The 27,031-nt window shown below is 34.8% G+C and overlaps 1 protein-coding gene across 2 annotated transcripts; it reads left to right on the top strand.

Annotated features, from left to right (window-relative positions):
* The first annotated feature begins 46 nt into the window (after positions 1–46).
* LOC18447169 (serine/threonine protein phosphatase 2A regulatory subunit B''beta) lies at positions 47–18,544 on the top strand. Of its 2 annotated transcripts, none has more exons than XR_016059474.1 (13): positions 47–628; positions 7,915–8,157; positions 8,353–8,458; positions 8,591–8,690; positions 10,632–10,737; positions 10,907–10,997; positions 11,356–11,497; positions 11,973–12,120; positions 12,805–12,914; positions 15,479–16,466; positions 16,571–16,696; positions 16,805–16,956; positions 17,929–18,544. XR_016059474.1 is itself a non-coding variant. In XM_088872293.1 (13 exons), the coding sequence occupies exons 1-12, from the start codon at positions 479–481 to the stop codon at positions 16,943–16,945; spliced, it is 1,620 nt and encodes a 539-aa protein (XP_088728419.1). In that variant the 5' UTR covers positions 47–478; the 3' UTR covers positions 16,946–16,956; positions 17,929–18,544. The 2 variants fall into 2 exon arrangements, 1 of the variants encoding a protein (XP_088728419.1); XM_088872293.1 differs by having other exon boundaries at positions 15,479–15,635.
* The last annotated feature ends 8,487 nt before the right edge of the window (positions 18,545–27,031 follow it).

The raw sequence follows: 27,031 nt of genomic DNA on the forward strand, positions 1-27,031 counted from the left end.
CCTGCATTTTTCATTTCTATATAGTGCGAGAGTCTCCCGTTAGAGAGGGAGAGAGAGAGACTTGCTCCTCTGCTAAGCTTTAGAGAGAGAGAGAGAGGGAGAGGTGATTTCCTTCTAATTGTTAGAGAGAGAAAGATTGGTTTTTTCCTGCTAGAATCGTGATTCCACAATTTTTGAAGTTGTCTAAGATCTAGGGTTTGGATTGTATCGAGTTTCCTGTGAATGTGCAGAAGAAACTGTGACGATCCAGGGATTTTTCTTTTGTGGAGCTGGACTTTTCTTCTTACTCATATTAAGCTCGATTTTAGGGTCTTGGGCCAGGAGGAGGGGTTAAAATTCGACTCTCTGGTGAATCTGTTGGGGATCTAGGGTTTCATGGGCTTTGCAGCTTGAAGATTGTGTCCTTTACCGGGAAATTATTATTTTTCTCTCTCTTGCATGAGACTTGGATTTGATAGAACGAGAAACAGAGGATTTTATGGATATGGAAGTTTCAGGGGATGTGGGTTCTATAGACCCGGACTTGTTACAGTTGGCTGAAGTCTCGCCTTTGGCCTTGAAGTCAAACAGGGACTTGATTGATGAATTGTATTCTCAATGGCTCTCTCTTCCTGACACCAGTCGATTGGTACTCGTCCTTCACCTTTAATTTGAAAATACAGTTTATGCGTTTCCCTTAGATATGCAGTTTTTTGTTTTATTGATTGCATTTGTATGTAAAATTTATTGTCTTACATAGCGTATTTTAGTTTTTTTTTTGTAATTTGATTTTCTTTGTTTGGGTTTCTGAACTCCAAAATTGAGATGGTATGATTGCTGAGTTATTTTTATCATCTTTATTTTTTATTTATCAACAACTAATTGTAGATTAAAGGAATTTACAATAACTGGGCGGGTTTATAGGCTGTCTTTCTTATTTGGGTTATAGATATTTGTATTGCTTCTTTGTTTGAAGTTTAGATTTTGGCATTTGAGTAAGGTAATATGTCGCATGCATGGTGTGGTTTTCGATGATTTGGTTTGATGAAACAGTCTTTGTCCATATAAATGTTTAGTCATTCATCTGAAGCACTGCCTGCTTTAGTACTAAGTGTAAATTTATCTGATGGAATAGCTGGGAATTGTAATTACGATAATGAGTTTAGTTTAGGTTCAAAATCATTTTGGGTTGTTATTTATAATGGTTTTGGTTCTGTTTATAATTAGTACATTTAGTTGTACTCATCTTTACATTTGATTATTAGCTACATGTTCCCAGTGAGTATCACATTTCACATATGTATGAATATTTGCATGCTTGAAGAAATGTAACATACTAATTTGTCTGATGCGGAACAACTGTTTTACCTAAAATTAAATTTTGACTAGAAACAACCATCCTCTCAGTACAGAGTGCTTGATCAGTGCACTTAGATGTGGTTGTAATTTATGGCTATTCATAGAAATGGGTCAAGTGCTTTGTCAAGAATAAATTGATGGTTAAGAGTTGTTAATTCATGTAGAGTTAATCATTTTGTCGGATTATTGGTCATGGTTTCCCAAAATGGAGTATCAGTTCTTCTAGGGACATGTATAGATTCATGTTACATGTGTTGTGGTTTGCTACCTAGTGCCCCCCTGGAGACTAATTCTTAAAGGTTTTACCTTTACGTGCAAGTGAGAGATTTTGCCACTTCAAAACCATTTTATTTAGATGAATAAATTAATATGACACTATTCTACTTGTTATTGCTTGAATTTTCCTTGTTCATATATTCTTGTTGATCTTTTTAGTCTTAATGCTTCAGAAAGAGTCTATAGGGAAGTCTTTTGCATAGTATCCACATCATAGCAACTTGGTAAGGGTGTGGAAAATGGAATGGAGAATATATCTCATAAGAAATTAAGGAGAATTGAGAACAACATGTACCTTCATTCTAAATAATAGCATAATTAAGACCTGTTAAATGGAAAACATTGTTTCCTAGAATTTCTAACTCATATTGTTTCTAGATTGTGGTTGGATTGGTTGAGATTTTTTAGAGAATTGACAGAGAGATGGTTTTATGAAATGGCAATGCGAGTGTTAATATGACATGGTCAAATGGGAGAGTTTGTAACTAAGTATTAGGGGCTGAAGAATTTTCCCGCCGCTCCTTCCCCATGCATCCTTGTGGGTATTAAGGTATTCATTTGTGAGCTCCACCTCTTCTTTCAACAACGTAACGTTGAGCTCATAAGGTGTAGGGGCCGTATATCTTGGCCCAAACTACCCCACTGCCTCCAACATAGCTTGAAAGCTCTTCAAACTAGCAATTTTGAATGGCATTCCAGTTTGATAATACCATCATGCTACATTTTGAGAGACTTGATCCCTATCCTTCGTCTTAAAATGGATCACTGGACTAGTATGTGCCCTTTCTCTAACTGCCATCTCTGGATCGGATGGGGGAAATAAGAATCAATAAGTCCCCTTCTTCAAGGCCTCTTATGCCCATGTGTGCTTGGTCTAGAAATGGAGCCCCCTTCCTTTGCATAGTCATCTTCATCTTCTTCTTTTCCAAAAGTATATACAAATCTCATGATGTCTTCATATTTTTTCTTTGCCTCTTCCCTCTTCTTTTGGCCCCTTTGTAAATGATCTATCATCTCTTTCCTTTCATCTCCAAGCACTTGAGTACATGGGGCTACATCCCCCCTAACGTTGGCCAAATGCTTCTTCAATTGATTAATGCCAACATTATGCTTCTTTTACAAAACATGCAAGCAACCTTGTCTCGTTATAGCATTGGGACAAAATCCATATTTCCAACCCGGATAAACTTTTTTATATGAACTTGAAGAAGTCATTGTCATCTAGAGCCCTCAAATATCACCTAAACCTGAAAATTACACAAAACCGCCAAAAACAAACTTGAATACATTTATGACAAGTTCAATGTCTAGATAAATCCACAAAATTCAAATTAATTTACAAAATAAAATTTAAACTACCCAAATATTGAGTAAGGAATCACCATCATCATCCTCAGGATCTTTTCCCAACTATTTGGTGTCGGCTACACAAATCCTGGTCCGCTATTTTTCTCTATTAAGGCCATACCCTCAGTGAGGCTATAAGTCTCCATATCTTTTCTCATTATTTCCAATCACGTCCTTTTGGGCCTACTCATTCCTTTTTTTGTACCTTTCACTTGAACCGACTTCTTGTACCTCCTAACCCTAAGGTATTTTCTTTCATGTTATTGCCTATTGATGCCACGCCTAAGTTCTTTCAAATGTATTTATTTCGAATTCTATCCCTTCTTGTCTTGTCACTCATCCATTTCAACATCTTCATCTCAGTTGCAATCATCCTATAGGTGTATTGCTTCTTGAACACTTAACATTCTACCCCATAAAGTAAAGTTGGCCTTCTAGCTGTCTAATTGAACTTACCCTTCAGCTTCAATGGTATGCGACGATCACATACAACTCCAGTTGCACATTCCTCTTTCCCCACCCAGCTCTAATTATATGTGTGACATCTTCTTCAATCTCTCTATTTTCATGGATGATCTACCCAAGATATTGAAAGCATACTCTTTTTGGTATTTTTTGGCCATCAATCTTAATTACTTTCTCCCCTCTACTCCTATTATCACTAAACTTGCATTCCATATACGTTGTCAACATACACCACTGTACCTCATATTGTAGAAGCCTAGTTAAGTTGTCCATAACTAAGACAAAGAGGAATGAGCTCAATGTTGATCCCTGATGTAGATTTATTGTCACTGAAAACTCACTTATCTCTCGACTAGTTGTTCGCACAATAGTTAGTACTTCCTCTTACATATCTCTCACCAAGTCAATGTAGTATCTGAAGACTATTTTCTTTTCCAACACCCACAAAATTAAATCTCGAGGTACTCTATCATAAGATTTTTCTAGATCAATAAAAGCCATGTGGAGGTCTTTTCTCTTTGCCCTTAACTTCTCAATCAATTGTCTAAGTAGGAAAATATCATCAGTTGTTGACTTCTTTGGCATAAAACCGAATTGGTTTTTTGATACATTCATTTTATGCCTTAGTCGTTGCTCAATCTGTCTCTCCCACAGTTTCATGGCGTGACTCATAAGTTTGATCCCTCGATCGTTTGCACACTTATGTATGTCTCCTTTGTTTTTGTAAATAGGTACTACAATACTTTTCCTCCATTCATCTAGCATTTTCTTTATTCTTAGCATCTTGTTGAACAACTTGGTCAACCAGTCAATGTCGATCTCCCCCATGCACTTCCAAACCTCTATCGGGATACCATTTGGTCTAAAAGCCTTTCCTATTTTCATCATCTTCAAAGCTTATGTCACTTTCGATATCATAATCCTACAAATGTGCTGACCACCGCTCTCATTTATGCCAACGATTCATTCTACAAGTATGTTCTCATTGTGTTTATTATTTAATTATTTTTTAAAATAAACTCTCCCCTTTTTGTTGACCTCTTCATCCTTCATTAAGACCCTTTGATCCTCCTCCTTTACGCATTTAGTATGATCTAGATCCCTACACTTCTTCTCTCTCATTTTTTCTAATTAGAAGACATCTTTTTGACTTTTCTTGTTTGTATTCTACTGTATAGACATATGCCTTAAGTTTAGCATTACTTACTATTTGTTAAGCGTCCTTCTTGGTATTTTTATAGTCTTCTAAGTTTTGCTCATTTCTATTTACATTGCCAAATTTTAGAACATGATCGCTTTTCACTAATTGCCTTATGAATTTCATCACTCCACCAAGTTTCTTTATCGGAATTTTTTTCCCCTCTAGTTTCCCCTAAAACTTCTTTTGCCACTTTCTTAGTACAGTTAGCCATTTCATTCCACATAACATTGACCTCATGTTCAGAGTTCCACATAACATTGCATAGGTTTATCACCCTTGGCTGAGGGCAACCATTGGGCTACCTAGGTGGGTGCTTGACAACAACATTGCATAGGGTCTTGCCTAGGCCCTATGCTGTGCAATAAGGCCACTTTGTGCCTAGCCGCCTAGGCAGTCAAATTTTTTATCAGTTGTCGAGTTTGATAAATTTGTATTGATTTTGATTCCTCATTATGTATTTTAAGATCCATTTTCTTGAGGAATTCTTTTAGTGCAAATAATCTTTGAGGAACTTAGGAAGAAGGTTGAAGAAGGTGGTTTTGATGCTGAATTCATCTTAGCACACTTCAAAACTCGAGGAAGAGTTTTCTCCAATTAAGGCAGTCTAATATAGGACAAAATTATTTTATTTTTAGTTTTTATTTAATTACAATGGGTGGTATTTTAATTTTAGGGTTTATTGTTAAGATTATTTAGTTCTTTTAAGGATTATAGGGTTTTTTTTTTTTATTTGTATGGGATTTTAGGATTCGTTCAGAAAAGTACTTTGAATGTTTATGAAATATTTTAGTTTTATCATCATCAGCAAAGCTTTTTTCCAATTAATTGGGTCGGCTACACAAATCTTGGTCTACAATTATGCTCTATTAAGGGCCATATCAAAGGCCCCAAGTCTTTTCTCACTACTTCCAACCCCATCCTTTTGGACCTACCCCTTGCCCTTTTTGAGCTTTCCACTTGAACTAACTCACACCTCCTAACAGGCGTTGTACTGGGTCTGCGCCACACATGGCCGGGCCACCAAAGTCTACTTTCTCTTGTCATATCGCCTATTGGTGCTACACCTAAATTCTCCCAAATGTATTAACTTTGAATTCTATTCCTTCTTATCTTGGCACTCATTCATCTCAACATCTTCATCTCAGCTACACTTGTTCTATGGTTATGTTGTTTTTTGACCGCCCAACATTTCGCCTCATAAAGTAAAGCTAGTCTCACAACTGTCCTATAGACTGTCCTATTAGCTTCATTGGTATGTGGCGATCATGTAAAAGTCTGGTTGCACATGTTCATTCGGCCCACCCAGCTCTAATTCTATGTGCGACATCTTCCCAATCTCTATTTTCTTGGATTATTTTGAGCAGTAAAAATATTATTATAAATTTTGTGGTTAAGTTGGGACTTAGTTTTGGCTATCAAGTCAATTTTATTTTGGCTAAGGTTAGTTTGGACTTTTGTACCCCACTTAAAAATATAAATAAAGGTTCGTGAAAGACCAGGGTCGTTCATGTGAGTTTTAAGGAACAAAGAATGAGATTTAAAAACTAAGCTTGGAGCCTTAGTTTGGGCTTTTGGGAATGAAACTGAGGTTTCCTTCAACCTGTGCTTGTGCTTCATTTGGAATTTGTTAGTTTTCTGCTTTCTTTCTCAAATCCATATCTCAAAGAGCTATTCCTATGGCTTCCTAGGTTTATCCATGAACAGAAGGGTGAAAATGTATTCTAAGTTCTTGCACAGTTTGAGGGATGAAAGGCTTCTTCAATCTTTGAATCCGGTGCTTCTAGATAGTTTGTACTCTCTTGGAATTAATTGGCCTCTTTATATTGCCTGTGATGCATTGGTTTATTTGTTGGCTTACTTTTGGGGTGAGGTTGTGTTTTTAGAGGCTTAACTACAGTTGGAGCTTTTGGTCCAGTTGTGGGGACTGAAACACTTCAATTTTTTGCAACTGAGGGCAAGGATGACAGTGGCGAAAGAGAGTGTGAAGGCGAAATATATCTCGTGGGTACTAGACAGAGAGACTGTAGTGGGTTCTGTGTTAGTCTGTTGATGCCTGTGGACACTGCACACTCTGTAAAAGAGTTGGAAGAGGGCCCCTAAGATTTGAATGTGGGACCTACTGCTTAAAAATGCAGCAACTACTGTGTGTGTGTGTCTAAACAATCACTATACTATTTATTCAAATAATGCTTGTACAAATGTGCCTTGCCGTTCCGCTTTTAGTGTTGAAGTACTAGATTTAGACACATCACTGGTGTTGATATCCATGTAGCACTGGATTTGTTTGTGTTTTTCTTTTCTTTTTTTATGTTTTTTTTTGTTTTTTGTGCTGCGGGTTGGGGGGACATTGATGAAACTTAAACATTGATGATACTCCATTAATCATTCAGGACTTCAGGTTTAGCGGGATTGGTGTACTGTTTAGTGAAGTGAAAAGGGCTTGTGAAGTTCAATGGGATTTGTAGTTCCGTGTAGTATGTGATCAGGACAGCACTTTGTGGACTTATTTTTTTATTCTCATTCTGAACCCCAAACAATTGGAATGGGACTCCTGAAAGATGATTGGATGGTAAACAGGTCTTCTTCTGGACCATGGAAGATTGCAAGTGTACTAAATGGGCTCTAGATAATTCACATCTATTGAAGATTTAATTCCAACATGTTTTTTAGGGATGTGAGTAAAGCATTTGACATGTTTGCTTACAGTGGGATCTGTGGTATGAGTTGGATGAGTGAATTCTTTACCTCCATTGGAAGACTTTGTATGTTGATGTTCATGATTCAGGTCAACAATCCTGATTTTGAGAGTCATTTTCTGGAATCTTAGAGATGATTTACTATTTTTTAGCATTACTGCTAAAATGTAAAGATATAGTAGTTTTTTTAAAAAAATACATATGCTGTTAAGACTAATTCTTCTTTTGATAGGTAGTTTTTTGCCTAATATGCTAGTGAACTTTTGAGAAGATCATGGATGTCCGTAATTCACCTCCTTGACTTTCTCAATTTGAAAGCTGTTCGGTTTTTTCTTGCATTTTTCTCTCATTTGCTTCATGTAGTTGAAGCCTAAACTTCTACGAGTTTCATCTGCAAATTACTATTTTTAGACTTTACTTTGTTTTCGTATTAATGTGTGGAGACATATATTCTCCTGATGTGTTGTCTTAGTTGTTGGCATTGTGAAAGTGATGTTTTCCTGATGTAATAACTTTCTATTCTGAAGATGATCTCGATTGTTTTCTGAGTTTCTCTCTCTGATGTTACTCACTAGTAAATTTTGCAAACAGGTAAAATCGCTGCTTGATGAAGCAAAATCAAGCACTCCCTTGAATGTTCCAGGCAACTCCAGCAGTGCAAATGCCACTGCAAGCAATTCCTTGCCTTCCATGTTTCCTGCAGGTAGTGCTCCTCCACTTTCTCCGCGGAGTAGTTCTGGTTCACCTCGTGTTATGAAACGCTCTGTTGGGCCATCTTCGTTAGGATCTCCATTGAAGTTAGTCAGTGAGCCAGTTAGAGAGGTCATTCCTCAGGTATGTACTATTTCTTTTCTTTTTTTTGTCTTATTTTATCCCCCCTTTTCAGCTGGTATCAAGATTATTCAGTGAAAGTGTTATTCTTGACATGCTATGTTACTATTGATTTGCAATAATATCGGCACTCTACTGATGCATCTCATGAAGTTGGTTGTGTCACATGGGTTCTGATTTAGCTCTTAAAATTTTCAGTTTTATTTCCAAAATGGACGACCACCAGCGAAAGAATTAAAAGAGCAATTCCTTTCTAGAATTGATCAAATTTTCTTTGGTCACTTTGATGGACTGAAAGTTCAAGGTTAGTTCTTGACTCTATTTATATGCTAGATTATCTAACTTTCTTGCTAACCATTGAGATGGTCACAGATTCACAAATAAGTTAAAAATTAGAAAGTCACCCAATTTGAAATGCTTCATTATGTCATCTCAGACTTCAAAACCTTGACAAAAGAAGTATGCAAGCTGCCTTCATTTTTCTCTAGGGCCCTTTTCAGGAAGATTGATGTTGCAGATGTGGGATTTGTTACCAGGTAAGTTATTTCTTATTTTTTATAGACTTTGTTGTTTAATTTCAGTTACTTGATGCACTTTATATCTTTGTATTGGAAGCTTCTATAGGGGTTTTTCTTGGCTACTGTATTCAGTAATGTGATTCTAGTTATCAAAAAAGAAGCAAAACTATGTTTCTAAGATCCATTGCTGTCATAAACTTGATATGTTTGGAGATAAATGTGATCCATAGCATTTCAGTATACTTTGGTGGAGGGCAACAATATTAATTGTTTATTATTTATAGCTATTAGGTTTGTCCAATAATGTTGGAGCTAAGGAATAAGTTTAAAAAATGGACCCGAATCCCTCACTTTAACAGGAAATCCCACATTTCTTTCTGCATTCTTGGAAATACTCTTTGGATGTCTTCATAACTGATGTTTTGGGTCTCATCTACGGATTGGCAGAATTTCTGTAAACTGTAAGTCATAGATGGGTTAAGGATTGCATTTAGGATCTTGGTGAAATTTGGTTAGCCCCAGCGGGCCCATTGAAAACAAAGTACTATTTCTTATTTTTTATAGACTTTGTTGTTTAATTTCAGTTACTTGATGCACTTTATATCTTTGTATTGGAAGCTTCTATAGGGGTTTTTCTTGGCTACTGTATTCAGTAATGTGATTCTAGTTATCAAAAAAGAAGCAAAACTATGTTTCTAAGATCCATTGCTGTCATAAACTTGATATGTTTGGAGATAAATGTGATCCATAGCATTTCAGTATACTTTGGTGGAGGGCAACAATATTAATTGTTTATTATTTATAGCTATTAGGTTTGTCCAATAATGTTGGAGCTAAGGAATAAGTTTAAAAAATGGACCCGAATCCCTCACTTTAACAGGAAATCCCACATTTCTTTCTGCATTCTTGGAAATACTCTTTGGATGTCTTCATAACTGATGTTTTGGGTCTCATCTACGGATTGGCAGAATTTCTGTAAACTGTAAGTCATAGATGGGTTAAGGATTGCATTTAGGATCTTGGTGAAATTTGGTTAGCCCCAGCGGGCCCATTGAAAACAAAGTACCTGTATCAGCCAACAGCTCTAGCGGATTTCGACAATTAGGAGTAGCTCCACATTTTCTGCTATACTTTGCTCATGAATGTCACAAGCAAAATTAAATTGTTGAAAAACCCACTCTGCCTTGCAAGTCTGAAAACTTTGGATGAGAATTGACTGACTCATTCGAGTCAACTTGGTTATTTTCATGAGATTTATAGAACATGGGTAAAACCAAGTTATGTGTTCGACCAAATGAATCCTTTATATTGTATCAGCTTGGTAAAACTATTATTGATAAACAAATGGTAGTTATTAGAAAACAGGGCTATATTGTCAAGTACTCTATAGTTGATTGGGTGACATTGCAAAGTGTTTTATGTAGCATTTTGAGAGTCTGGCTGTCAGTTTTGTGTTTTATGATGTGAAAAACGACCTGCATCACCTAGTCAAGTTTGGAGATACATGACTGCCTATTAAAATATTCATGGGACTGGTGGGGTTGATTTCCTACTGGTTACTCTGAATTTATATGCTTCTGTTTTGAAAGTTGATGTTAAAATTACTGTTTTGTAGTTCTTTCTTTGCCTATTGGGACGCAGACTGTCTTTCACTTTCCTCTTTCTTCCGTCGTTCCACTCTGTTAATATGCAATATGACTTCTACTACTTTGATACTGCATTGGCAAACAGCAAATATTTATAAGTTGTTCTATTCTGGGGTTATGCTTTTGGAATTGTCCTTTCATAAGGCAATACATTTGTAATAAGAATCTTGTTGGAAGATATGTTTCATGTGGTACTTTAGCATGTGTTGCACTGTATAACTAAATTGTGTTAACAGAATGTGTTATGAGCCCATCTGGTTAGTTGATTGTTAATGTGTCTGTTTCCTGTATGACCCCTGTACCATGCTTGCAGGGATCAATTTGTTGATTACTGGGTCAATAGCAACATGTTGACCATGGATACTTCTACGCAAATCTTTACAATTTTGAAGCAATCGGATCGGAATTACCTCACTCAGGTGCATGTTCTCTCTCTGGAAAGTTTAGTTCTTGACCAGGTTTTTCCTATGTGTTTTTGCTTTCAATTGGGTCATTTGCAATCTTAAAAAGAGCTTTGCCCACTTCTGTTTGGAAATGACTTTGCTTCAATCTATTTGGGTCCTAACTTTGTTTCATCTGGATGTGAAGGATGATTTTAAACCTGTTCTTCGTGAGATTTTGGCAACTCACCCAGGATTGGAGTTCCTACAGAGTACACCTGAGTTTCAGGAACGATATGGTGTGTACAAATGCACTTGTCACTGCTTTGTTATTTTGTTTAGGTATCCTCGGCAGTATTTGTTCAATATTTGGGTTCCATTGCTGGTGCTATCTGAATTGGTCATTGCATGGTATTGCATTGGTCAATCTAGAAGCAGCTAAGTAAGGAATCTTTATTGACAATGCACTGGTGTAAGGCATTGCTTTCTATTTCTGGCAAGTTTAGAATTTCTATTTTATCCTAAAGTGAAATTGTTTCGCAATGTACCAGCTGAAACTGTCGTATACAGAGTGTTTTGCTATGTTAATAGATCTCAACTGGCAATTTTAGAACTTCTATTTTTATCCTAATACGAAATTTTATCGCAATGTACCAGCTGAAACTGTCATATACAGAATATTTTACTATGTGAATAGATCTGGAAATGGTCATCTTACGCTCAGGGAGCTGAAACGGGGAAACCTAATTGCTGCAATGCAACATGTGGATGAGGAGGAGGATATTAATAAAGTACTGAGGTAATATCAATATTCTATTGTTTTTTCTGGATGTGATAATGTTAAACGTAGGTTATACCTGTTGAGTTATTCTTACAAATGTGTTGATCTTTTCCATTCAATGTAGTTTTGGCCTAGCCCCTTCAGTGCTCTTAAATCATTTCTTTTCCTTTCAATTGAGTTCACATATAAGCTATTCTGCTGAGCTTCGTGGGAGAAGCCTAATAGTGTTGTTGTCCTGTTCGTCTTTTTGGTTGCTTTTTTTATTGGATTCGATCACCTCGTTTCGTTAGTTCATACACATGGAAGTTTCCCATTCATAATGATGCAAGAAAAACTTACAGGGGATGTTGACCAACTATGGAGCTGTTTGGATATTTACAAGTTTTGCATAGTGCATGCACTCAAGTGTGCATATATCTGCTTGCAGTTTAAACAGTTGAGAATGTACAATATGTTTTTTTCAATCATTGTTAAGTCTTTTCTATTATTACAGGTACTTCTCTTACGAGCACTTCTATGTGATATACTGCAAATTTTGGGAGCTCGACACAGATCATGATTTCTTGATAGACAAGGAGAACCTTATTAGATATGGTAATCATGCCCTTACATACAGGATTGTTGATAGAATTTTCTCCCAGGTTTGTTTTCTACTCTTTAGATACTCTTCAATGTGTATATATTAGGGAAAATTACAAAAGTCCCCCAACAGGGGACTTTCTAGACAACCTACCCCCAACCCAGTTTTTTTTATTGAACTTTTTACCTAAATTGAACTTTTCTAGCAAATACCCCCCAGGTCAAAAAGTCTTAATTTTTTTGACAAAAATGCCCGTAGTGCCGGACCGCCCCCATTTTGTGCCTGACCGCATGCCCAAAGTGCTGGACCGCCCCTATTTTGTGTCGGACCGCATGCTTTCTAGAAGCCCAAAGTGCCGGATCACCCCCATTTTGTGCCGAACCACACTCCCAAAGTGCCAGACCGCATGCTTTTCATAAGCAAAGTGCTGGGCTGCCCTCATTTTGTACTGGACCGCATGCTTCCCAAAGGGCATTTTGGTCTTAATTTTACCTTTTCTTTGACTGGAGGGGTATTAGCTAGGAAAGTTAAATTTGGGGTAAAAATTGCTAAAACAAACTTGGTTGGGGGGAAGTTGTCTAGAAAGTATGATTTTGGGGGGTTTTTGTGGTTCTCCTTAAATTATGCCACTTCTTGTTTTTTGTGGAATCAATGTTTTCCATTTTGTCTTTATGTATGAGATGCTTGTGCAAATACTTTGTCACATCTTGTAATATTTCTGTTTGTTTTAAATATTGTTCTACAGGTGTCAAGAAAATTTACAAGCAAGGTTGAAGGGAAGATGGGATATGAGGATTTTGTTTATTTTATGTTGTCAGAGGAGGATAAATCATCTGAGCCCAGCCTTGAATATTGGTATGACTTTGGACTGTATGTTCTAAAAGAATTGAAAAGTTTTATGTTATTCCATGCATGAATGTGTTGTTTGGCTTTCTTTTCACAGTTCATATGAATGGATGTTTTCATCTTCTTTCTTGTTATACCATGTTCACCCTATTTGCCACTTCTTATGCAATAGGATAAATTTTTATGTGGTTCAGTAAGTATGTCAAAAGGACCGCTCCTGCAAAACTGTGTGCTATATGCTTTACGCTAATATATATATATATGGGAAAGCTTTCTATATTCCCCCTACAACATAGAAGTTCTATCCTCCCCCTTATCCAACCGTCCATTTTTTAATGGAGGGCTAAGATTGCCCCAATCACAATGTCACGTCTCTACACTATTTTATTTTAAATTGTTTTTTCTATAAACTATTTTGACACCAAATTTTGGATGTCCATTCTTCTATTAAACTCGCCTTAACGAAAAATATAAAAAAAATATTTTCAATAAAATAAAAATGACCAAAATACCCCTGAAAGTTTCAAGGGGTATTTTGGTCATTATTTTTTATAAAAAAATTATTGTTAATATTTTTTATAGGTGCGCCCCAATGAGAAGATGACACGTATCAAATTTCATATTCAGAAAATTTGTATTAAAAAAGCTAAAGGTGAAATACTTTGAGACGTCGGATCTAAGATCAAACAGTGAGTGGCTCTCTTGATAATAAATGGACGGCTGGATGGTAGGGGGAGGATAGAACTTCTATGTTGTAGGGGGAACATAGAAAGCTTTCCCTATATATATATATATATATATATATATATATATATATATATATATATTGCTTATACCCTAAGTCAATTGTGTGAGTATATACTAGGGAACCTTTTCCTTTAGTATTTTATGTTTTTCACGTGGGATGAGATTTTTTCTCTGACCATGTTTTAATGGTTACTAGGCATTGTTTCAAAAAGCGGACCGCCTAGCACCTAGGCGGGTATCCTTGGGCGCCAACCTGAACCCGCTTAGGCGGCCCCAGGGCCTGCACCGCACCCAGGGGCGGAAATGCAGCTCCTTGTGGATATTAAAGGGGCAAAATTATGGGCTTTAGGTTCATTTGAAACTTAAAACCCATTAGAAGCTTATTTAGAGAGAGAAAACCAAAAAAAATTTCTATTGGACTGTCGAGGTTTTGGGCGCTCGCCTAGGTGTTGGGTGGCGTGTACGCCCCTGACCGCCTAGCGCTTTCTTAAACACTGTTACTAGGTGACTTGTCTGGTTTTTGAAACACCATCCGATTGAGAACCCGTCTTTCTTAATCCTTTGGGTAGTTTTCTATACCAGTCAATGATTAAAAAATTTGGAGACGTTGAGATGAAAGGTGATTTATTGTGGTGCTCAATAGATACTAATTAAGCATTGTTGGGCTAAGAGGAAGCTAGTATATAGTGCAGGGACAGCAAATGAGGGTTAATGGTGAAACAGGGAGGAATTTAGGAACCTAGAGAAAAAGAAAAGCGTGATTGTGAAAGAGAAATGCGTAAGCAACAATGAGAATATTTGATCACAGGCAGTCAAAACTATGCAATACAGTTATCAGTCATCACCAAGAAACGAGATTTGGAGAAAAGTAAATCTGGTGTTGAGATTAATAGAGACTAGCCAAGCATTGTCAAGCAAATAGAGAGGGTGTGTGATGCTATCAGCAAGTGGTGAAGCATGAGGTGTGATTTAGAAACTTGCGAAAGGATAAATTTGTTGGTGGAAGAAGAACACATAAGTGACTATGATATGTTGAGCGATGGCAGTGAGAATTAAATTATACAGTCATCTGTGAGATTTCTTTTGTGTATTACAGGCTTAGTTCCTGTAATTATTCATTTCAAGTTTTTTATTTCCTTTTCTTATGGAATAATTTCAGGGGCTTTAATTCCCTTGGTTGAGTGAATTTGACTAAAGCCCATTTAAGGAATATCTGAGCAAGTTGTTTAATGAACATTCAGATTATTTATTAATGCATGGGATTAGTACTTTTGATTGTTAATGCAGTATTTTCTAGTCAGCTGTATGCATGCTCTGTTTTTTTGTTTTGTCATTTGTTCTCAGAAATTTTCCCAATGTTTAATAAGGTTTACACGTAATTTTTTTGAGGTCCCATTTGAGTCTGCTATCAGGTGTTTCATGAGGTACCGATCGTCTCATTGGTGTCTATTATTTTTCATTTGCATTGCTGTTAATGGTACTTGATGAAGCGAAATAATCAGTTTTTGTAGAAATTAAAGTTTTTGAAATTTGATTATGAGGATTGATCTGCTGGCAGCAGCACGCAGCAGCACTTCTGTCTATGAGAAATAGCGACAATTATTCTTTGTGAATCAAAGGAAAATAAAAAAAGAAGTGATGAATTAAATACGGGGACCAAAAAGGAAAAAAAAAAATGAAAGAGGTAGTACTTTTAAAATGTAGGGACTGAAACTATGGATTATGTTACGTATTAAATTTTGTCCACACTATAATTAACTGCACAATCGAATTGGTGTAATCATGATTTGCCATCCTACTGTCCCTCTCAATTTTGTAATTTTCAGGTTCAAGTGTATAGATTTGGATGGTAACGGAGTGCTTACGCCCAACGAAATGCAATTCTTTTATGAAGAGCAGTTGCATCGCATGGAGTGCATGTCACAGGAACCTGTGATATTCGAAGACATCTTGTGCCAGATGGTCGACATGATTGGACCTGAGGTTTGCACCATCATAACAGTCATCATGCAATCGTATCCATAATTGAAGGAAATTTATGTTACTAAGGATAACATTAGTGGTGTGAATTTTGAATTCTTCCCATAACTCCCATTTCCCCCCAACTTTTATAAATCATCTCTCCTAAATAAGACTTCCTACCAAAACGTATAGGAGTTGTTTTAGAATAATTTAATTTTAAATGAAAATACAATGTCGTATTTTAACTTTTTTTTAACCTAATTTTCAGTTCATTTTTCCTTGTACCTCTTCTTCAATTTTATTTTTATCTAGCTTTTATTTAACTTTTCATTTAATTTTAATTTTTTTTGCATTATAACTATTTTACTTTTTTTTGGCAGGCATATTCTGTTAAGATAGATCTCTAGTTAATTTGTCGGGAGTTCTTTTAGGAATTCCTATTTCAACTTGAATGGAGCTATGGAATTTCTCTTTTGGTCGTTTCATTTAATCTCGAAGTTTGAGTCTCGTGCATAGCATGTGCCATTGGCTAGGATACTATATTCTGGAAAATCATAGTTCTCAGGGTCTTCACTCTTCATTGAAGTGATGGATGTGGAGGAAAGGGTGTGGGACCCGCCCTTGAGGTCATGTTTTGGTGCTTCCCACTCTCTCTTCAGTACTGTCCACCATTTCAAATTTCAATATAAACGGTGGCCATCCTGATTCTCCCTTTTTTTTTTTTTGTTTAATGTGAACTGATGACCTTGGTAGGAATGGAACTCCAAATATTACGGTGTGGCAACCTGCCACCCTGACCACCCAGGCCCAGAGGCCATTCCTTATGGCTCTTCTGTAATCCTTTGGATTATAGTATGATTTCCCTTTGTCCCTTATAATTCTTGATATTCCCTTCACATTAAAAAAAATTCTGATCTTCCTAGAATTACCTTTGATGACTTGAACTTGTGGTGCAGCGAGAGTGTTATTTTACACTGCGGGACTTGAAAGGGTGCAAGCTTTCTGGAAATGTCTTCAATATTCTTTTCAACTTGAACAAGTTCATGGCTTTTGAAACACGTGACCCATTCCTCATTCGTCAGGTAAACTTTTTATGTTTGACATTTGCTTTATCCACATGTTTTGGGCAGCTCATAGCCTCATGTTCACCTGTTATGATGGTTTTGATCAACATGACATTGTGCATACAGGAAAGAGAAGATCCAACTTTGACAGAGTGGGACCGTTTTGCGCATAGGGAGTATATTAGACTTTCTATGGAAGAAGACGGTGAAGATGCCTCCAATGGAAGTGCAGAAGTTTGGGACGAATCTCTTGAAGCTCCCTTTTGAACTTAAACCAAGTAAGTTATTTATGCTCTTTTATTTGGGTTTTGAAAATAATTTGTTGTTGTCTTCTTTGTCAACTCTGCAACTGAATTGTTCTCAAAGCAGTAACAAATGTTACACTGTATGGCTGGTGCCCTCATTGATTTTTTCTGCTTAAAATGTTGAAAAGTAAAACTTTGGAAATAGTTATCTAATAGTTGAGCATGTGATGCAGTAGTTGGATGTTGTGTTTGATAAGCAACCAAAAAGATAACAACTGAATAAATTGTGATGCATTGGATCTTTATAAAATGGTTATTTAGGAACTTGAATGTATAGGTTTTTGTTGGAATGATCTAATTATATACGAGGCCGTAAATCATTGTGCTCAAAATGTATTCTGTCAATGGGAGATGCTAATAATAATTTCTTATATTTCAATTCTTTCCCTTTTTTTTCCTTAACTCACCAGATTAATGTTAGCCTAATGGCTGATGCAACCATATTAAGAAGAAGAGTGTATATGCTATACCTCCACAGGAGCATATGCTGTACAATTACGCCCTCAGGCAAAAGAGCTACTTTGGAGGATTTTTCAATCTAAAATTTTGGGATCCACCTATGAATCACCAGATGATTATTCTCTAATAAACATTTGGATTTCAAGTTCTTCAACACTTAGATCTCACCCTTCAAAAATTGGATGGTCTCTATTCAATCTCGAAACTTTATTTTCTTCGTGCACACAGAAATTTCTACTTTTGAGGTTAGCTTCTTGGTTGAAGAGGTTATATCCCCAGTTTGTTTTCCTTTTCATTGTTTATAACCATTCAAATCTCCCAACCCAAGGTTCAGAAGAAGAGCTCCATATAAGTAGTAGGCTAGGGCCAGTCCTTTTCAATAATTACTAGCACAATTTATCGACACAAACTAAATATATGGATATGGTGGGAATGAAATTTTCCTGTGTTATTCTTGCTTATATCTTGAGCCGCATAACTTTGTAGGTGCATCAATATCGAGAGATCTCATGCTGGGTTGTCAGAAAATGGAACCATCGAGGAAATGAATTAATCATATGAGGAAGTTCTCTTGGATCCAATTGTTTATGGCTTCGAGCAATCTCGAAAGTCTTTAAAGAAGAAAATCCCAAGCTTTACTGCAAGCAATGTGTCTTGGATGTGTCCTGGCGAGGGGGAGGGCTCTCGGCGACGTGAATATTTCTGATTTTCAGGCTGGCTGAGACAGTTTTTAATAGCTCTGATGGTTTCCACCATTCAGTTATCAGGTAAGATTTTTAGGGTCAGAATATTAGTCATTTTTCTCTCACTTCCAAGTTGGGTTGCTCTATTCCTTGTCTGTTTCTTTCTCTTTTGTACTGCTTTTTCCTGCCCATTCATGGGAATCACGGCAGGTGTTTGTTTTCTCTGTGTCTTGCTTTGAACTGGCAAGATGTATTTTCCATTGTGGGAGGTAAATATTCCTGCTTTCTCTTTATCTTTTGAAAGTCCCTCCCTTGACTGTTTTCAATGTTTGATGGGAAGGAAAGAGACAACCATTGAATCACATGTATTTGTTTAATTTGTTCAGAGAAATGCAGCAGTTTATTGTTAATGTTCCCAATGCTGTGAGAGAGAAAGGAATAATGATCTCAATTATTGTCGGGGGTCTAATGTTATTGTTTTATTTATTTTGAAATTTGGCTTTAATGTTTGGATGAGTTAGGTAGATAAATCTTGATAATAAAAAGCTTGCTTTTATTCATCATTGGTTGTATTAAAGTTAATAATGTGAATGCTTGATTCTTCATTGCTAATTAAACTAAGTCTGATACTTGGGATTGCTTCCCAATGCTGTGAGCTGTCAGGAAACTAAGAAACATGCCATCATCTTATTTTTATTTAGGGATTGTGCATAAGACCATTTATCTATGATACAAGGTCACAATCATTCCTAGTCATCAGATATGTGAAATCTGACAGTTTGAGTATGTCACAAAGTTTTAAAGAAATTTTTATTTGATTATGAACGTGGTCTATGGCATAATTATTTGACAGCTAAGGGTCATTATGATTTTATACCTAAAGTAAACCGCCAGCTATAATATTTTATGTATCTTTTAATGTTGTAAGTATACTCTCTCAAAGTGCACTATAGGAGCTCTTTTCTATATTTCATTGTGTTCTCTTTTTCTTTGGGGAAGAACGCTGAGATACAACCCTTTGATGTAGTGCTCTGACACGGTTATACTCTTATTCCAAATCCTAAAGCATGCCTCTGTTTTTACCTCTTCTCCTCTTTTTTTCTTTTGGTTGAAGAGTTAATTTATTTTCCATCTTTTTTTTACTTGTTTAAGCCATTGTTTTCTTCAGCTTTCTTCTGCTATTCTTAGGCTTCCTTGGTGCACTGTTTAAAAAAAAAAAAAAAGTTGGTATTCTTAGGTTTCCTTGGTGTTAAAAACGAAAAGGTAACTTTTAGTGAATATTTGTACTTGGGGAATCATTTGGTCCTCCCATGGGCAGGCCTTTATGCCAATTGTTTCACCCCAAATTTGACTCTCATGGATCAAGCAAGGCACACGAAATATTTCTTGAAAAGAAAACCTCGAAAATAGTTTCTCAATTCAGGTGAGTGCAGGTCATCCATTCATTGGTTGCTAGATCTAGCCTTTTAATAAACCAAATCAATTTTTTCAGTAAATTGTTTGTGGTGAAATTTGGAGTCAAAATAAATTTGGGTTCAAAATAAATTTGGAATCAAAATAAATTTGGCGTCAAAATAAATCTGGGTTCAATTGAGCAATTTTTTGTTTCTTGAGTTGGATTATCGTTACTCATTGCACTTACTCTTTCCTCAAAGCGTATTTCACTAAATTTTTTTATTTCAGATTTTTTTGTGAGCTTGATTTTCTTGGTACCAAGAGAATGTATATGCTAAATTTACTCACCCAAAATGGATAATAAAAATCGAAATAAAAAGTTAACGGGAAAACATGGAGCAAAAGATTTTAATGGAAAAAAAAAATCGGTGGGACCTAAATTATCCGAGTGCCTCCACTGGTTAGCATTCTAATTTGTGAAAAAGATTGAGTTTTTCTCATTTTTTCGAAGTAATTGGGACTTTTTCTTCATTGAAGAATCTCCTTTCTTCCAGTGTCTGGAAGGGTAATGAGGACCATTTCAGTCGTGTTTTTATACTCTGATGGAACACTTATCATTTATTATTTTATCAATTTGGCAAGTAATTTGAATTAAGTTGAAGTTGTGAGAGGAACAAATTTTTTATAGTGTGCCTATGCTGTGAAAGAAATTAGTTTTTTGAGTAAAAAGATGTCTTATTGTTGGATTTGGTGGAGCTACCAAATTAGCTATATCATTTTTCTTACTACCACATTCGCCCTAACCTTTTAAAATTGACTTAATATTATATTTGCTATGCGTGTATGTATATATTTAAGTGTGCTTAAGATACTAAACAAAGAAAATAATTGATGAACTTGCACATTTCAACTTGATCATTGTCGAGCTGTTCCACTTTCATATATTTCAACTTCATCTATTGCAAGATATTTTGGAATTCCTCTTTGGATAGGAAACTTTTCTTCCTTTTTTATCTCATTCAACTTTAATCTCTCTTAGGCAAATTAATATCTCGACATTAAATAAAATCATTTTTATGGTGGTATTAAAATTTCTCTAGGGTAAATTACTCAAATTATTATCTTGACACTAAAAAACATTTTGTTTATGGTCTTATTAAAAAAAGAAAATAGGATCTTGAATATTTGTATGGTATTATAAATAAAAAGTAAGATTTAGTATAGCGTTTATATAACTTTTTGAATCTAATTTATGTTTTACATAAAAAATTAAGAAAATTTTAAGATTGGGGAAATATTAGTTTTAATATTAGGTGGATACTTCACCTCAATAATAATCATTTCTTTTCAATATTTCATCCTTTCAATCAATTCCTTTTAATATTTCATTTTCATCCGGTTTTCAAATAGCTGTTCTATTAAATAGCATGAGGTATATTGTATCTCATATAATTTTTTAAATTAATTTTTCATTGTATTTCAATTTTTACTGATCTATGACATTTCATATAACTTTATAACTTTCTAAATTAATTTTCTATTGTAATTCAATTTTGAATGATCTTTTTTTCAGTCTTTTTCATATCTGAGTTTATCTTATTTATAAATGAAAAGTGAAAAACTTCAGTATCATAATATGACACAAAACATAAATATCTTTAATTGTACATTTTTTGTCCAATTTCTTTCCATACTCAAAATTCCTTTCCATACTTCATTCTTCTTAGATATTTATCCAAATTTGTAAATAATAATTAGTCCCCTCCAATATTTAATACTAACTTCTTTCCCAACTTAATTTCACTTTATATTAGAAAACTTCATTAATTAACTTGAATTTATATCGTCAGAATAATACACTATAAAATAGTAATATAACATAACAATTATGTAACACACTTTAAAGGATGACAAAGTTATAGTACACATCTAATTCATGCCACAAAAATCAACAGTATAAACATGACAGAACAAAATAAAATCTTGAAAGAAACATGTAACAGAAAATGTACACATTTAATTCATGCCACAAAAATCAACATTATAAACATGACAGAATAATATAACATCTTGAAAGAAACATGTAACAGAAAATAGTGATGAAATAACTCTTTTACACCTTAGTTTATGACGTTGTCTACTTGTTAGTCCCTCATGGTTAATTAAGTAATTAAGGAGGTGATGGAATTCCTCTTTTACAAAGTTATTTAACTTTTTTGGCATACATATTTACATTTACATCTCTTTCTACAAAGAAAAATGTTAGTGTAGAGCTGGCGCTTTCCGATAAGTAGTACAGTCCTACCTAAAATAGCCCTACCAAAAACACATTATGGCATTGAAAACCTTCAAATTGATTAGTACAACTTCATTAAATAAAGACATGAAAAATGGATTTGGAACCCTAAAAATAGTACGTCCAATAACATGTTATTTGGACCATCAATTTTTTAATATTCATAGATCTACATTATTGCTTGTGTTTCAAATTTCTTGACGAGAACTGAAAATAGATTTTTAAGTCATCATAAGAGTTTCTAATTCGAGAGCTTCGACGGCCAAAATTCCCTATAGATTCATGCTTTGGAAATCTTGACCGTCAGTCAAAAATGCCTCCCTCCATTTAAAGGTGGCCGACCAGAATCCACACTTTGATTAACAAAATCTTTTACTCCTCCTTATCTAAGGTTTTCTAATCAAAGTGCCTTTTATCTTCTTTTTTTTTTTTTTTTTTTTTTAAGACATGTCGGGACCTATTGGATATGGAAAATTGCATGATTGACCTTGAGTAAAGACTTCCCATGAGAGGTGAACTTGTTAGTTGATATCTCTTTGGTATAAAATTGCCTTTAAGCTTTGGATTTATAATAGTTAGAAGATGCAAAAATTGAAGACCTCTAAGATGGCAATTCCAAGTTGAACCGTTAAGGATCTTTTGGAATGGAGGGAGCAAAAATATGTGTGTGTTTTTTTTTTGTCCGAGAAGATATCAAAAAAGCATTTGAAACCCTTTATATTATCATTAAAGGGGTCCAAAGATTACAAATTATATTTAAGGGTATGCTTTAAAACTTCTATATCAATCAGTCACATTCTAAAAGAAAAATGTTAAAATTAAAATTGGCTTTGTTCGGTATCAGGAAGCCAGAACAATTTGAAGTACTTTGGTAATTTCATCCCAATATATTATATGGTTATGGCCTCTTTGGCGTAAACTAATAAAAGTAACCGAAACTTGTTCGGACTTCCTAACAGTTTGAAAAAAAATTAATAAATGTTTTTTAAGACATACCTTATTGATATAGAAATTGAAAAACATATCCTCAAATGTTATTTGTAATCTGACTCCTTTAATAATAATGCGAGGGTTTCAACTTCTGATAACTTTCCCTTCTTTTTTTCTTTTCATTTTTGCATAACTTATGTTTTCGTTGGTATGGCTGGGTATTTTAAATGGGTGAGATTTGTACTAAGTTGCTTCTTATAATGTTGGAAGTAAGGCACACTTCTAAAATTTGCTTAGACGTATTGTTCCAGTATTAGAAACATTATGATGGCTTAAAATCTATTTTTATCAATAGTTATAAAATTAAAATTTTCAAAAATAGTATAGATATCTAAATTTTTCAAACGAGTACAGGTTGCATAAGGTGTCAACTTTAAACCATCTAAGTAAGGCACACCTCCAAATTTTGTCGAAAAATATAATTTTTGTGTTGGAAAAATCAATGAGGACCTAAAAAATTTAGTTTACATCTAATTCTGAAATTCAAAAATCCAAAAATAGTGTAGATCGAGCAGGTCTACAAACATTTGAAAATCTTGAAAATCGGTAGTTTAGAGTTTTAGATTGTGTTACCCGATGCACAATTTTTAGGACTTTAATTTTTTAGATTTTTTTCATATCCACACAAGGTTGAGATGATTAAGTGGAGGGACTTTTACAATATCAAAACAACATTTTGCAATGGATTTTTTAGGCGTTCTTGCTTCTCCACTACAACCCTTTATTTAAGTTTTCTCCTTTCAATGAACATAGTCTAGATGCCCTTTTGCACCATGAAACCTTGCCATGGATAATATTCAACATCCTTGTTGTCCTATCAATGCATGGATGGTGATGAACATAAGTGGTGGGCAGGACTCCCTCCATGGTCCTTCTGTTGATCGGATGCCATTGATTACATGGCGATGACATATGAGTATGTCTTTTTCATTAGGGTCAGGTTTATATGAGGTTCTAACCTCATTTGTAGGAGCAAAGTTGCGATGCTCTGCACCATCCGTTTTTGTTAGATGGTGCAGATTTACTATGTTTTTTTAAAACAGTGTTGAAAACGTTTTTTAAGTTAATGCATGATCTATACTATCCAAAGAAAATGAATAGTGTAGATTATTGTAGCCTTACTTCTACAAGTAAGATTGCAACCTTATATAAATTTTTAGAAAAATTACGTCCGTACCATAGTTAAATATGAAAAATAAAAATCGATTCAAATTTATAGAAAATTTATGCAAAGGTACATTTACTTCTTTTTTTTTCTAATTTTCCCTTTGTGGTCCTTTGTTAGAAACGCCAGACTTTATTTTATTTTTAAAATTTCTTGACATGTAGGGACTAGTTTAAGGTTTGGATCCTCATACCTCCCTATACTTTTAATTTATTTATTTTTTTTGAAGTATACATACGGTCCAATGTTCAAGATATCAAATCAAAATTTATAAAAAGAGAGCTCGTTCGATATTCCTAATATCGGACGTCCCCAAACCACCACCTTAATACCCACTTATATTCTAGGTGAACCACTGGAGTACAAACGTGTGGAAATTTTTTCCATTTCCTGATCCCCATGAGTACACTCCTACTTTTCAGAAATGGCGAGTTTATCTAAGCTCTTAAACTTCCGCCAAATTTTAAACTTTTTTTGTGGCACACTAAGGTCTTTATGGTTGGGCACATCACCTTTGATATGCATACTAAAAGCCTGGTCTAACCACCTGCTTTTTATGCTTTTTTTTCTTCTTTTTTTTAACTTTAGTCTGATATCTCCAATATCAGACGAGATGCTTTTAAAAAAATTATGATTGATGGGCAATCTAATGTTTTCAATTTAAAAAATAAAAAACATTAATATTTAGATCATTGGACTTTGGCGTAAAATTGAGTAAAAAAAATGATGTTAGACGTGGGCCATTTTTAAATAAAATGACCAGTCTGATGTTCTAAATACCGGACCTATATACTTGCACCAAATATTTCCATAAAATTGTCACTCCTTAGTTTATACGTTTTTCTTAAACTTTTTCTTTTCCCATTAGAAATTTTTTTATATAGAGTAGGCTCTGAACAATCAAATTAGAGCTCCAAATATTTCATTAGAAGAGGTTGTTTTGATGCTCAAATATCCTCAAGTTGATAATCTCGACATCAAGATGCATGGACATGAGAAAAAAGATAGATTTCAAGTTTTGGAAATAGTTCATCTTGTAACGCATTTTTAAACAATCAATTTTCAAGATTTTCAGGTTCTCATAGATCTTTGAAGCTTTAAATTTTATAATTAAAGGTGAAAATATATTTTAAGACTATAACAAATATTTTTAGTATTGAAACCACATTTCTCGACATTATTTGAAGGTCCGCTTTATTTTGATTGTTTAAAGCCTTGGCTCTACATAGACCGCACCCTTCTCATTTTAGTATAGGTCTTAGTACTTTGATCCATGATGCAGCCGCTTTTACTTAAAGGAAAACCATTTTACGGTCCCGTTCACTTTAGGGAAAACCTTTTGTCTGGCACCGCCATATATAAGACACAGCGCGTGTACTATGCTCTCATGAGAGTATATACTGTAGATTTACCCCTGGGGTAGAGGCACATATATTATGCTCCCACAGGAGCAAATTGTTCATTTATTCTCATGGGTAAAAATATGCTTGAAAAGATTTTTTGGATCTGAAAGTTAGGGATTCATTTAAATATGTTACTTTAAAAGGGTAGAGGAAAGTGGTGGCGCTAGCTCCAAATTCGGTCTTTTTTTTAGTCTACTGGCAGCGTTAACTCCAAATCCGTATTTTGATCTAAAAAAATACTTATAAATTTAACTTTCAGAAAAAATAAAATAAAAATATAGAATTAAATGAAGAAAAACAAACTTTTAAACAAAGAAATATATACTTACCTGTAAGGATTTGAAACTAAGAGTTTGAAGCTTGGATCAGGCCGCTCTTCTGATTTACAAAACCATCTCATTTTTTCGATGCTTTTGATTGCTGGAATTGATAGATCTAAAGTTCTTTGATCTAGATCTAGTGTTCTTTAGGCAAGAAAAAAAAAATGGAATTTTTGTTAGGGTCGACCTAAGCTTTTCTTGAGATTGGAGTAGAATTTCGAGATCTCCAAAGGTTGAATATGAATTTAGTATTTTCTGTGATTTTTTTTTTTTGGGGGCGGGGGGGGGGGGGGGGGGGGGGCGATTTTTCCTAACTTTTTAGGAATTTTCTAAGGGTTATTTCTATTTTTAGGTATTTTTGGGCTATTTTTCGAATTTCAAAAATTTCTAAGGGATTTTTTCGTCTCTTTCATCTCTCGGTCCTTTTTTTGGTTATAGATGGGATATTTATAGGATTCAAATTTTTCTTTATTTTTTTGAAAAGTTTTGGATTTATCTTGAAGTTTTTGCCTTATCTAACTAAAAAAAACATATTTACTACATCATAAAATACCTTTACTGCATCATCAGGCTGCGCCTAGGCCTGTGGAGCTGGTCACATACCGGCTCGCAGCTTGACACTTGGGTCTCACAAAGACTAAATTATTATTTGTTAGATCTTTTTATATGTAGGTCCAATTCAAATGATTCTTTAATGGTTGAAAAGATCTGTCTACTTCAAGTTAAGATAGTTTTGGGCAGTTTAGAGGAATTATATTGAGTCTAGATTGGTTATCCTCTAATAGGGTTTTTGTGTTATTTGGGTTCAAAATTGATGTTTTTATGAGTTCACTTAGCCAAAATTTCGAGAGGGGTCTACACGCTAACAATAATTTTACGTCTTACCGTGGCTTAACGCAAGCATCTAATATTCATTTGTGATATTATTGTTAGCCAACTCCCTAGCATTCCTATGTATCCAAGAGATCAAGATCCGGACTTAATTCTCGATCACGTAAATACCTAAATTAAATATGTAGGCAACTGTTAACAAGGTGAATATTTAAAAAAAAAAAAAAAAAGGTGGAAAAATAATCGTAGTTTGGCCCTTTTCGACCATGCAATTAAGATGCAAAAACAAAACTGTTGACAAATTAAAGTCATTAGAACGAATGTGATTAAATTATGATTTGACTGTTTCACTGTAACTCCCTTGCATATCGCCTTTAAAGAAAGAGAAATTCGGGTTTTTCTTTTCCCAAAATTAGGGTTTTGACCAAAAAAAAAAAAAAAACCCACTTGTGCAGACATGTCCACTAACACATAAAAGGATCAGAGAGAATTTTTGCAGGTTTTCT

This window comes from Amborella trichopoda, chromosome 7 (assembly GCF_054954075.1).
Source record: "Amborella trichopoda isolate Santa Cruz 75 chromosome 7, AtrichopodaSantaCruz75HAP2 v2.0, whole genome shotgun sequence".
NCBI classification, from domain to species: domain Eukaryota; kingdom Viridiplantae; phylum Streptophyta; class Magnoliopsida; order Amborellales; family Amborellaceae; genus Amborella; species Amborella trichopoda.

What these genes read in the sequence shown, in the direction of transcription:
- LOC18447169 (XM_088872293.1), top strand. Translation starts at nt 479, where the DNA reads ATGGATATGGAAGTTTCAGGGGATGTGGGTTCTATAGACCCGGACTTG. An exon ending in TTAGAGAGGTCATTCCTCAG is followed by an intron (nt 8,158 to 8,352) that starts GTATGTACTATT and finishes TAAAATTTTCAG; the next exon opens with TTTTATTTCCAAAATGGACG. An exon ending in GATGTGGGATTTGTTACCAG is followed by an intron (nt 8,691 to 10,631) that starts GTAAGTTATTTC and finishes CCATGCTTGCAG; the next exon opens with GGATCAATTTGTTGATTACT.